Source organism: Penicillium daleae (assembly GCF_028827525.1).
Source record: "Penicillium daleae strain IBT 16125 chromosome Unknown utg000002l_segment0_segment0, whole genome shotgun sequence".
In the NCBI taxonomy this organism is placed as follows: Eukaryota; Fungi; Ascomycota; class Eurotiomycetes; order Eurotiales; family Aspergillaceae; genus Penicillium; species Penicillium daleae.
Window position 1 is genome coordinate 6,457,111 of NW_026623150.1, and position 11,851 is coordinate 6,468,961.

Sequence of the window (11,851 nt, forward strand, 5' to 3'; positions counted from 1 at the left end):
AATGGCAATTTAATCGACTTCCAACATAATATGCTTGGGATACCGGGTCAACAAACAACTGCGTGGAATTCTAGCTCCCTCGTATTGATTCACGCTCACCGTCTCGGTAGATTTATCGAGCCTCGTCCCTGTTTAACGTCAGATGTCAATTCACTCATACATGTATTATTATGAAGGAAAATAGCCAATAGCTATGGTTTTGAGACTCGAATATCCGAGTTCTCCGCCGTGAAGCATGGGTCTATCAAGCCACCATTTCTTCGAGAACAGCCGGTTGCTCACACCGAAGATATCATCCGCCGTAGACCATTAATGCACAGTATAGTGGCATGTTGAAGGTGTAAAACAAGTATCTACGTACTATTCTAAGATTCCATTTTCCTCTCATGGTCTTCGACCTATGTCCTTGGCGGCATGGATCACCAAATGACTGGCCCCATAGCACAGCCAATCTATATGCAAAAGATTATTCAATACGGTCTTAAGAATCTCATGAAATAATCTAGATGAGGGGAGGAGAAGAAAATGCTTCTTCGGTTTTGATCATAGCCCACGGCTTGAATTGGGCATAGCTTTTCAAATAGAACTCGGAACAACAGCTAGGGTTCTACCTCTCTTCCCGCTTCTTGTTTCTCAACATCTCTACTCTGATCAGCAACGCCAGTCTGGACAACGGTTGTTTCCGGTGTATCGTTGCTCGGCAAGCCAAGGAGATCGTCTATGCTCCTTCCGGTTTCTTTGGCCTCTTTGCGGAGTTTGCGATACCGAATGCGCCATATAATATGGCTAATATAGATGCCTGACTCGAGGACAACGCTATTACTCAACGGGTTAGATTCTCAATTCAAGCACCTTGAATAGTTCAAGTCCGGACTTACACCAAAATATACATTATACCACCAAGAATATCGAATGATCCCTGTGCGGCTGGATATTCGTTAGCTTTCTCTACCGTTCTCAATTAGCGCCAAATGAAGTGAGTGCTTACCCAGTGCAAATAGCGAAAAGAGTCCACCGAGCGTATCAATGGCGAGAAAGACCCAATCTAGGGCATGTCAGTCTGGGTCACACTATGCTATAAGGGTATAAGGAATATGTAGAAACCCAACTTACTGAATCCGATAACGCGACCATCTCTCTTCCACAGCTCAAAATAGGGAGGGATCAAACCCGCACTGATGAGAGTTGCCGCAACTACTCCTACTACTAGATCCGGCCAGGTCACGCCCTTGTTATAGGGAATCTGTTGAACCTATCAGCCAGCGGTCAGGCGACGACAGCTTATAGGAAGGAAGTTACCCGCAAGGTCAGGATGAGAAGGGCTTCAAGACCACCAAATAACAGGACGATGGCAGAGCAGATCGAGATTGCCTTTACGCGGCTATAGTTACTGTTGAAAGTCACAGTCAATAGAGAGTTCGCAAGGGTGATTCGACTAGAATCACTTACTGGTTGTAGTATAGAATCTGGCCCCAGCCAACCAGGGAAAAGAATCCAAAGATTTGCGGTTGTATTTGCAGCGGAATATTGACTTGCTGTCCTGTAGTCAGCAAAAATACCCCCTCACTTCCCCAACTACCTTCTCTCCTATCTGTCCCAGTTCGTTTCCACGGGTAAACGGACGTAACTAACCTGCAAGATCAGATACGCTCCCATCGGAACGGAGCCTATCTAACATCAGCGAGCACGTCCATCTCGAGGAAAAAGCAATTGCAATGCTGCAACGTACAACTCGCCCATAACAGCATCATCGCCGCTGGGAATCCATCGGTCTTTTTGCGGCGGTAGTTATACCAGATCTGAGGAATCAGTTGGATGCACCACAGCACCGTACCAATGGTGCCAAGCACATTGGAGGCTACCGTCACGTTTCCATCCGACATGGCGAGAGTGGTATTATCATTTGCGAAGGAAGCAGGCTGTTGCCATTAACTGTGTCGAGTAGATCGGCCGCCTGGGGGAATGTCGTCCCAAGCTGGTGAGTGCGAGCTCCAGTAGAGATAATCCAGGGCAGCGGGTTCTATACCCTTCACCGAGATGAAAGGTAAAGGACGACTTATCTACAAGCCCTGCGCTTCCGGAAAACGCGATAGAATAGACAATGCGAGCAAGGTTGCAGTGTAGAGAGCAACAAGCCAAACCACACACAACTCGTTGCCACCGACCACAGAGCTTCAAACAGCGACAAAAGGCAGAGCAAGAAGAAAAGGACAGAAGCAGCGAGAGAACGCGAAATCTAAATCAACGACCAGGGATAATCTAGCGGTGATGAACAAATCGAGACCCCCAAATTCTAGCGCCACCAACCAACCCCGAGTTCCCGTCCACCAAACTACCCGTAGCTCGCACCTCAGCAACAAGCACGCCGGACCACTGTACAGGAGAACCCCTCCCCTTCAAATCCCAGAAAGAGCAAGCCTCAGACCCAACATTTCCTCAAACTGACCAAGCAGAGCCAACCCCCAGGCGCCAGGCCACTTCACTAACGCAGCACGCACCGATGAAATCACGCCGCGACGATCAAGATCTCACGTCTAACCCGGTTTTCCCATTCCCGGTCCCCCCGGGCTACCGGACTAGCACCAGATAGGTCAATATCTGGAGAAGGGCGAGTCAAGAGCTTAGTAGTACGGAGTAGTGGGGTGGTTGTTATCAGCTCTTGAGGAAGAAAGACCCTTGGAAGTCTAGCATATACTCTACTACACTCCAGAGTACTACTACGGCATAATAATGGACCAGACGATGACCTCAGTAGCCGGTACATAACCACACCCATCCCTGGAAGACATGACCGTTTCGGGCATTTTTATTTCTGGCCATTCTAATTCGACTGTGTGCATCCAATCTCCCGCGGGGCATTATGCACCAATGGATTGTGCTTCTTTGCTTTTGTGGGTCGGGGCTTGTGTCCGAGTGGGGTTTTGGGCTTTGCCATGACCGAAGAAGACTTAGCAGCGAGATTATCAGTTGGAGGGCGTGGAGACACTCGTTTGTTTAAAGATCCATCTGGAACTCCCCAGATGATAGCATTAATATTCAAATACTTGACTGTTTGTGCATGGTATACCTCTATTTCCATGGCTATAGTTTAGGTGACTCTCTGTATACCGCGCGTTTTTCTACGAATGATTTCTCGGAAGCTGCCATATGCCGTTGGCCACGTGGCGAGGGCGCGGCCCGTTCGAGACGTCGAGAGTTGGACAGTTTGGGAGTGGGGAGTGCGTGTTCAAGGCGCATACAAGTATGTGGATTTAAAGAATATGACATTCAAGGGTTGAGAGCTACATATGCTAGTTTACTGCCATTGATACCGCAACCATATTCAAGTTGCGTCGTCAACCTGTCTCGTCCGAGGACATAGCCCCAACATCATGGTCGAACATGGAACAAATCCCATTCATTCTACAATTTGTGCAAGCTCATGAATGGAAGTATCAGATTGCATTTAAGCCAGCATTGACGTGTTCTTTACATCATCATCTGAACTGCCCTCGACCTAGTTGGTTCATAAGGAACTATGCAACCCCGATCATCCCACGACTTTTCCATGTCAAATCAACCATATCTTGACATCAGAGCACCGAACAAGCTCCGATCGCAGGCTCTTCTCCCCAAACATGACTGAGATGAGACGAAGAAAGTCAAGCACCTGAGCCTCAACGCACAGAAACACATAGAGAAACAATGGCGGGGAAACCACCCCAGTAGAAATAACCAAACCAGACGATAGAATATGCGTGCCAGAAAAAAAAGTGAAGGACAGAGATGGAAGAGCAGGTCAGACTTGAATACAGAGTAAGGAGATAGGAAGGAAAAAAAAAAAAAAATGGAGGCCATCAAGACATCACGTTAGGAGGGAACCAAAAAATACACAAACGTCGAGAGAGGATCCGAAGGGTATCAAAGTGGGGGTAGGGGGACCAATTTTGCGACACAATGGAAAGCAAAGGGCAAGAAGAAGGCTGGAAATACAAAACAAACGGAAAGACACGGGACATCACACGATACGGCGATCACAAAAGGATCAGGTAATTTGAGGGTGCGATACCGGTCTCTCCGGTTGATTTCCGAGCCTGCCACCATCGGCCGCTGACATCAGATACCTCAAGGATCTCGTGCTTGCTAAAGCTGATTTCGTTGGCATCTTCGGGATTGGCGTCATACGAGTAGATGGCCTTCGCGCGGTAGGGGTACTCGGTCGGCTGAGGCACCTCGGCGCCATCCTGGGCAGCACCACCGGCCGTGTTAGCAGCGCCAGGAGCCGGGCTAGAACCTCCGAAGCGAGGAGGCTGGGATGAGTTGCGCTCAGCGCCAGGCGCACCACCGGGGTAGCCGGACACGGGGGAAGAGGTCTCGAAGCCGCTCAATTGGGCGGATGTGTACATCTGAGGGGTGTTGCTGGTGGCCATAGTCTCGGGGCGGGCACCGAAAGCGCTGGACATGGGGCCACTGCCACGGTAGGAGCCGGGTTGCTCCTTGTTCAGGGCGAAGGAGTCGATGAATCCACGGTGCGATGCCTGGGGAGTGGAGCCGAAATAGAAGATCCAAATAATCTAGGGCAGATATTAGCGCATATACAGCATTGACAATCTAAGAAGCAGGTTCACTCACAATCACCATCGAGAGCAGAATGAAACCAGCACCCGCAGCCTGCAAGGCGCCCTGGTTACCGTAGACGGTGTTGTTGGCACTGAGCGAAGTCAAGACCAGGCCACAGGCAAGATAACCCACAATCTAACGAATCTATCAGTATCGTATTCCCAATTCTTTCCTGCACGTACGGGATCGAAAGCATACCGCGACGCTATAGACATTGCAAGTGTCGGTACCAAAAGCCACGATAATGCCCACAATCAGGCAGAACATGTAACAGTTGGCCCACCAGGAGTAATTGGGGTAGTCCGTCTGGAGATCAGCGATGATCGAGGAGATAAAAGCAATCAGCCAGGCGAGGATGGAGATGGACAGGGTCGCGAGCGCGAAGGGGTCGCCAAGGATGTTGCTTGGGCGGAAATTGGCCATTGTGAAGGATGGATTTGAGGAGTTTCGGGATCTGGGAAGAAGAAGAGCCTGTCGCAAGAATCGGTAGGCAATGAAGGGGTACGGAATCGATGAAGGACTCGATGGGACCGGACAGTGTTATTCCACGGTAGGCAAGACGAGAAATCGGATGACGTCGACGTATAACGCGATATAGGGTGCTTAGTTATCGTCAAGCACTGAGATGATGTCCAATTCGACTGTGAAACAGAACAAGTCCGACAAGGTTGGTCGAGAAGACTAGAGGACGCGCTGTCAGTCTCGTCCAAGTCCAGGGTTGTCAAGACGGTCGCGCGGGCCGCGTGGGGTCCAATTTGGCGACCGACGACAGGCGACAGGCGGCGACTTTGAAAAAGGGGGACACGCAGTCGAGATAGACGCGATGGAGTGGAGGATCGATGAATTCGAGAAGGCCTCGTGGGCGCTAAAATACGGGCTATGGTTTCGTACCTGTTTGAGACCAAGACGTGGGTTTTGGACCGGCGACCGCGGGGAAGTCAAGGTTCGAGAAGGTGAAAGGAGAAAAAAAAACTCCCTGTAAAGAGAGCGTGATAGAGAGGGATTGGAAGACAGACAGCACCAGGCTGAAGAAAGGAAGGTAGAAGAGTAGGACCGAACGAGTGAATGAGAGTGGATGGGGGGGGGGGGGGGGGGAAGAGAATAAGCAGAGAGAGAAAGAGAGGGAGAGAGCGAAGGGGGAGAAGGAACGGGAAGGGTCTGAGGCGGGAAAAGGAGTGGCCAGGCCAGGCACGTTAGACAACCACCGCACTACCTGGAGACGAGGAGCCAGTCGTAAGTCTGTTGGACAGTTGGACTTGCAGGGTCGAAAAAAAAAGTGGAGTTGGCCCCAAAACACACAGGCCCCTGGCGTCGAGACCACGGAATCGGTGGACTCTGGAATCTGGGAAATTGACCTGCTCCACCAGTCTGATCACTGTGTAATGGTCTAGGGCTGTTGGAGATTTGTGGGTGGCTTCATTTCGCTAAACATAGGAGCAATGAAGAACGAACGAGGGTGTCTAGTTGTGTGTTCTGTGTTATGAATTTTATGGTAGTATCCGAGACCGTCCGGGCTGGTGTCTCAACACAACAAGGAATAACTTAGTTAAGTAACTACGTACTAAGTTAGTTAGTTAGTTCCCTCAATGGACTTAGTTAGCTCATCTTCGGCCTGGTAATACCGTTCGAATACAAGCCGTGGGCTTGATGAAACCATCCCCAGTTCCACTACGGAGTACACATCATATATTAGTGTCGCCGCACTAACAATAGATCAGTGGACTGTATGTCATTGAAGATGTATGAATTAACGACTCGAACTTTCTATCCATCTCGTTGATCACCACGTTTCCTACAAAATCATCCAGCCGATGCATCTGCGTGTCCTCCAGCATACACGAGCTCGTTACTGTACAGTAACTTGCCCCTGACTGATCTATAAATATCGAGGCTAAATCTCTTCGTAACCGATGCCCGAGGCTCCGCTTTTTTTCGTTGCTGCTGACGCGGGCTGTTCAACTGCCAACATACTATTCCACATATGCTATTCTGCAAGGCCAACAGTACGGAAGGTCTCAGAGATACATAGTTTTACCTTCGGAGAACCTTGTCATAGACCATGTCCTAATTTGTTAAGCCATATATGTCATGATCACAAGCGAAGCATGGGGATCCTCGGGAATGGCGTATTTGCTGAACCATAGATCCATGGAGTACTCCGTCCGGAGTACATAGCCACAGGATTAAATATGTGTAGGTTTCGATATCTATCAGCCTACGGTAACGATACTAGGGCGCCTACAAATAAATACTAATTGATTTGTATTGTAGCGAACGACATTGAAAGAACACCAAAAAGAAAGGGAAATAAAAAAAAAAATTCATTTTCTCTCCACACCCCACCGTTCCCCTCGATCCGATCGTCTATCATTCAAGCATCTCGAATAATCTGCTGGTTGTTTCGCCGTAACTACTCCATTCATTTTCTCTACGCTCTCGTATTCCACTGCAGGCGCATCAGCTCGCAGGAAGCGAACACGAAACACGAACGTCCAGCCCGTCCAAGACGAGGCTCCTGCAGCGATCGGCACAGCCGTAACGAGGCGATCTTGGATAATCGATCCCTCTTCCTTCTCCTGGACACAATCATAACAAGAGGAAATGCGGGAAACCAACTAATTGTGCCGGACGCGGTGCTAACCTTGTAGCACTACTACTGTTCTTCCATCTGGTCTCGACCTCGCTTTTGCAGGTTTCGTCATATGTACACCAGGAATGCAACCCCCCTGTCGGCCCCCAGAGCCAGGTTTCACGATGTGGAATCCGGGGTAGATGCCCCTATCTCATCATCACATTCCGAGTGACTTCATTGCAGAGGTAGGAAGAATGAGAAAATCACTGAGACAGGAGGGTTCCGGCTCTCTCGTGTCGAGCTGACTCGATGCTAAATCTAGAGATTGAAAACAAGGACTCGACATCCAATGCCCATAACCATCTAATACTTTGTCCCAACAAATTGTATTGATACAGTACCCAAGCGCCTAAACCCCTAACCCAGGATATCATAAAGAGAACAAAACACATCAGCTCATCAATCACCCACACAGTAGCTGAAGGACCTCATCTGCCTCCTATCCAATCTACCCAAACAAACAAACAAACACAAATGCAACTCTAAATCTCATTCTCCCTCTTCATCCGAATAACCTCCCTCCTCCTAACCTCCCTCTCCACCCCCTCCAATCTCCCCTCCCACTCAGCCCAACACTCCCCACTCCCCACAACGCCAACCTCATACCAGCGCTGCAATACGCGCGCCGTGCGCACGCGCAGTTCCGACACCGCAGCCGCCTGTTCGGCCTGGATCTGCGCTAGCCGGTCGAGCTGTGGTTGCAGCGCGATTAGGGAGGCGGAGGATGTTGCGTCGGGCACGGGGAGGTCGTTGAGGGACGTGAGGCGGGAGGCAGTTTCGGGGAAGGCGGTTGCGTAGGAGAGGACGATTGAGGAGAGGGCGCGCGGGGTGAGATCCTGGGGGATGTCGTGTGGTGTTGGGGGGTTGAAGAGGTCGGGTAAGCGGTCGTCTGGAGAAAGTAAGAATGATTAGTAGGGCCATTGGTGTGGCTTTGTGAGCGTGTTTGGGGATAGGAGGAAGTAGCGGAGTAGGCATGAATGAGCTGGAGTTACGCAATTGTACTTACGGAGTTGGATCACATCTCGTACGGCGGGTACGGCCCGGCTCAATTTCTCCAATTCTCTTTCTAACCGGGCGAGTCGGCGTGATACCGTTTCGTCGAGGGAGGCGGGTTTCTCTGGTGTTGATGGGACGCCCGTCCAGTCGGTGCCGCCGGTCAGGAGGTAGGAGAGACGGCGCAGACGCGCCTCGAGGAGCTCGATAGTCGCACTGGCGACTGCTTCGCTTTCGAGGGACATTTTATGCGACAATGATGGCAAGAGAAGTCAGGTTGCTGGCGCAGTCAGTTGTGATGGTAGCGTAGACTTGTTAGCTTGACCGACAGCTCTCCGCAAGTGCAAACATGGCAAATGTGGGGACAGTTCCTTATCAACTCGAAGGCATGACAATGATGACAGCACTACCAAAGGATTAGAGCTACTACTATATCACTTTCATAGATAATCAGGCTTACATGGGGCCGAATTGAGGTATCTCATTGCTTTTTTCAATCTCCACAGTCCTATATGTACACATCAAACGCTGCTGATCTCTACATGTCATTCATTCATCACTCATAGAAGCCCGGCTCAAGCGCCATTCGCATTCTCAACGTGGTCAGCCATTTCCGTATCGCCGTCCACGTGCCATTCTGTATCATCATCTAGGGCATGAGAGATGCCCGCACCGTTAATGCCATTACTCGTGCCTAGGAGAATTGACCCTTTCCTCTCCTGCATTTCCTGTTCGCAATCACTGTCATTACCAAAATTCGAAACCTGATAGTCAAAGACGTTTACCTGCTGGGCGGGTCGCGGTGGATCCTGCTGCTGCTGCTTGTCGGCATCGTTCGATTGAGTTGGATGCTCGCCAATGCTTTCTGATGGGTTGGCTGCGCTTTGTTCACACTCGGTCGCAAAAGCCTCGTTATCCTTGTTCACGAAGTCCTAAGTCAATGGTTAACCCATGCTCACCTACCCTCTGGCAATTGCTGAGATGGGAGAGAGGGTTCTTCTTACCTGAAGTTGAGGAGGCGCTGGGTCTACTTGAGCATTGACCGCAGCGTCACTTGCATAGACAAGCAACACTGACCTCCACTCTTCGCGAGCAGCACGGAGAACTTCAATCTCGCGCACTTTGCGGGTCGTGTACCCAATGACATCGCCATTCTGGGTGGCTGCAGAGTTGCCTTGTGCTTCTCGCTTTGCAGCCTGACGAGTCTTGCCATCTTCGGTAGAATAGCTGATTCTCCACCACTGATCACTGGTATTGCCCTGCTCGCCGTCAATGTCCATTAATTGTTGAGATCCATTAGCACCGGCCCGTTTCAAGACATAGGTGACATGAGGCTCCGTGCACACACCCCGCAGGGTGTATCTGCGGAGAGGAGGCTCTCCGGGGGCTTCTGGTGCCTCCGTGAGCGTTTTGGAGTAGCCGCGCAATGTTTCCATGGCGCTTTGTTTTCTGGCATCCAGGTCTATCGCTCAACAATTAGCAAATGAACTTCCGACCTCCTGAACGATGCGCACAATACCTTTAAGTTTAGAGTCGATCCTACCAGAAATGGCCAAGAGCTCCTTTGAGATCCGATCAGCTTTCTCTGTCACGTTTTCGGTTTCCATCGATTCTGTTTCGTTCGCTGGATTCTTCAACAAGGCCACTTGGGTTGCAGCCGCAGCTTTCTCAAGAAGCTCTCTGATCGTCAGGTTGCCTTTCACATTTTGAGGGGTAGTATAACGGGCCATCAGTGTCTCCAATGCTTGAATCTCTTCTTCAACACGCAGTCTTTTCGTGCGGAGCTCACGTGCAAGCTCTCGACAGCTGCTCATGTATCGGTCCGGATAGAAGACGGCGGGCGCCTTGACGTTCACGGACTTTCCATTGTTGTAAGAGTCGAGCTTCATAGTAATCACCTCGCCAACGTGCTCAAGCCAGACATCATCAAGTTCTTCACCGGGTCTATCACTCCAGATCGCGGTGTCCAAGAGATCATACAGGGTTTGGCCGTGTCCCTGCTCGACGACGGGCTCAAAGACAAAGAGTTCTTTCGAGATAGTCTCATCGCCCTCGTCAAAAGGAGATCGTTTGTAGGCATGGGACATGAAAGCTGTTGTCAGGGGGTTGTCGGGCGAAGCCCGGATTGCTGCTGCATGCCATGTTTCCAAGAATCGTGTGACGACTTCTTCCGAGTCGGACGAGAACGAAGTGATATCCCGCAGGTTGGCAAGGGCATCTCCACTGCCAAATGCACGCTGTGTTGAGTCCAAAAACGCCATGAGTCGCTGGGCTTCGTAAATGACGTCGTCCCAGTCATTGTCCCCGTCCTGTTGATCATGAACCGTTACAATCTTCGGAAGGTTGATCGACTGTCCGCTCCACCATTGTGGCTCCTGTCCATAGTCGAATAGCATCTTATTCCGTAGCAAGAGAGCCTCGCGCGCAAGAGGAATCTCGTGGAGAATCGTGAGAAACCCTCCCAGGTAGAGGTTATCATTGGTTGGACGAATGAACGCAAGCTCCCCATCAACTCTTTTGCGATCTTCTGGGTCGGGACTAAGCACAACTTCCTGGGACGTTTCGTTGAACAGAGTCATCCCCCAATCCGCTTCATCATAGTGTTCGCGCGTAGCTTTCCCAAAGTGAGGTTGCTGGTTGCTGGTCGTTGTAACTCCAGACTCCTGCTGTCCGACTCCTTGGTTCAGAGACATCGCGACTGCCTGTTGCAGCTCTTGCTCTTCACGCTCAGCCAGAGTCAGGCCCTGTCCAGAAGGCGCATTTCCTTTGTGCCAACACAAATCAGCATCCTCCAACCATGCTTATCAGCACCGGTGTATCCCTCACCTGTAGTACCTTGGGCAGCTGGTATGGAAGTATTCTCGAAACCGGCAGCTTCGGTCTGCTCATCCATGTTCACTCGAGACGGAGGGCGGGAGGGCGGAGCTGTCGCGGGGACTCGGGGCGGATTGTCTTGCTGGCCATATGCGAACGCTGGGAAAGAGTGTATCAGCCACGGATTCACATGAAGTGGAATCAAATTCCGTACACGAGACGTTGCTCTCGCTGTAAAGGCCACTTGTCTAGTGCATAAAGCTCTAGTCAGTTTCTTGTCCCGTTACTCTAACCCGAACGTTGCGTTGCTCTTCGATTCACCTTTAATTGGGATCCGGTTGGGTCTTCGAAATAGGCATTAATCGCCTTTTGTGAGTCAAGATTGTTTGCCTATTGAATGGCGAGGTGAGCTAAGAGTGAAGGCAACAAGTGAGCAAGAAGTGACAGGAGTGCTAACCTTGAGGAAGCTGATAGCTTGCTCGCGCGTTGTGCTGGTGAAACTAACGAAGTTCGCGATCGCATCCTCGGGCGGTTCAGTGGTCATGATTGCTGAGTGACAGTTCCCAGGCCAGAGCGACAGAGGAAAATAGTGTCACTAAGCGAGCATAGCAAGAAACCTGTGGTCCGCAGGTAGTGGATGGGTGCTTGTCGCATGAGAGTAGCTGTTCCCCACCACATGACGCCAAGCGCCGTTCCGCTTTCCCCTTCCCGCTTCCCAGTCCAGGCCTCCGCAATCGGGGTTTCTACTGTACCTATGATTATCGATTACCTTTTCCTTTAGAATGGTAATCTCTACTGATTTCACATGGGCAA

General features: G+C 50.6%; 4 protein-coding genes across 4 annotated transcripts; all 4 read right to left on the minus strand.

Moving 5' to 3' along the window:
- Nucleotides 1-599: 599 nt before the first annotated feature.
- Nucleotides 600-1,883, minus strand: N7458_003211 (PQ-loop repeat-containing protein; the record flags this gene model as incomplete). Its single annotated transcript, XM_056906594.1, has 8 exons — nt 600-816; nt 879-927; nt 989-1,045; nt 1,114-1,243; nt 1,300-1,390; nt 1,450-1,535; nt 1,633-1,667; nt 1,730-1,883. The coding sequence occupies 8 exons, from the start codon at nt 1,881-1,883 to the stop codon at nt 600-602; spliced, it is 819 nt and encodes a 272-aa protein (XP_056770701.1).
- Nucleotides 1,884-4,013: 2,130 nt separating this feature from the next.
- On the minus strand, nt 4,014-5,022 carry sho1 (osmosensor SHO1; the record flags this gene model as incomplete). Its single annotated transcript, XM_056906595.1, has 3 exons — nt 4,014-4,553; nt 4,612-4,734; nt 4,798-5,022. 3 exons carry the CDS (start codon nt 5,020-5,022, stop codon nt 4,014-4,016), a joined length of 888 nt encoding a protein of 295 aa, XP_056770702.1.
- Nucleotides 5,023-7,713: 2,691 nt separating this feature from the next.
- Nucleotides 7,714-8,469, minus strand: N7458_003213 (putative nuclear distribution protein RO10; the record flags this gene model as incomplete). Its single annotated transcript, XM_056906596.1, has 2 exons — nt 7,714-8,120; nt 8,238-8,469. 2 exons carry the CDS (start codon nt 8,467-8,469, stop codon nt 7,714-7,716), a joined length of 639 nt encoding a protein of 212 aa, XP_056770703.1.
- Nucleotides 8,470-8,799: 330 nt separating this feature from the next.
- N7458_003214 (ubiquitin-associated-like domain-containing protein) lies at nt 8,800-11,582 on the minus strand (the record flags this gene model as incomplete). The annotated part of the gene is made up of 6 exons (XM_056906597.1): nt 8,800-9,156; nt 9,229-9,686; nt 9,744-10,988; nt 11,051-11,269; nt 11,332-11,428; nt 11,496-11,582. The coding sequence occupies 6 exons, from the start codon at nt 11,580-11,582 to the stop codon at nt 8,800-8,802; spliced, it is 2,463 nt and encodes an 820-aa protein (XP_056770704.1).
- Between the last annotated feature and the right edge of the window lie 269 nt (nt 11,583-11,851).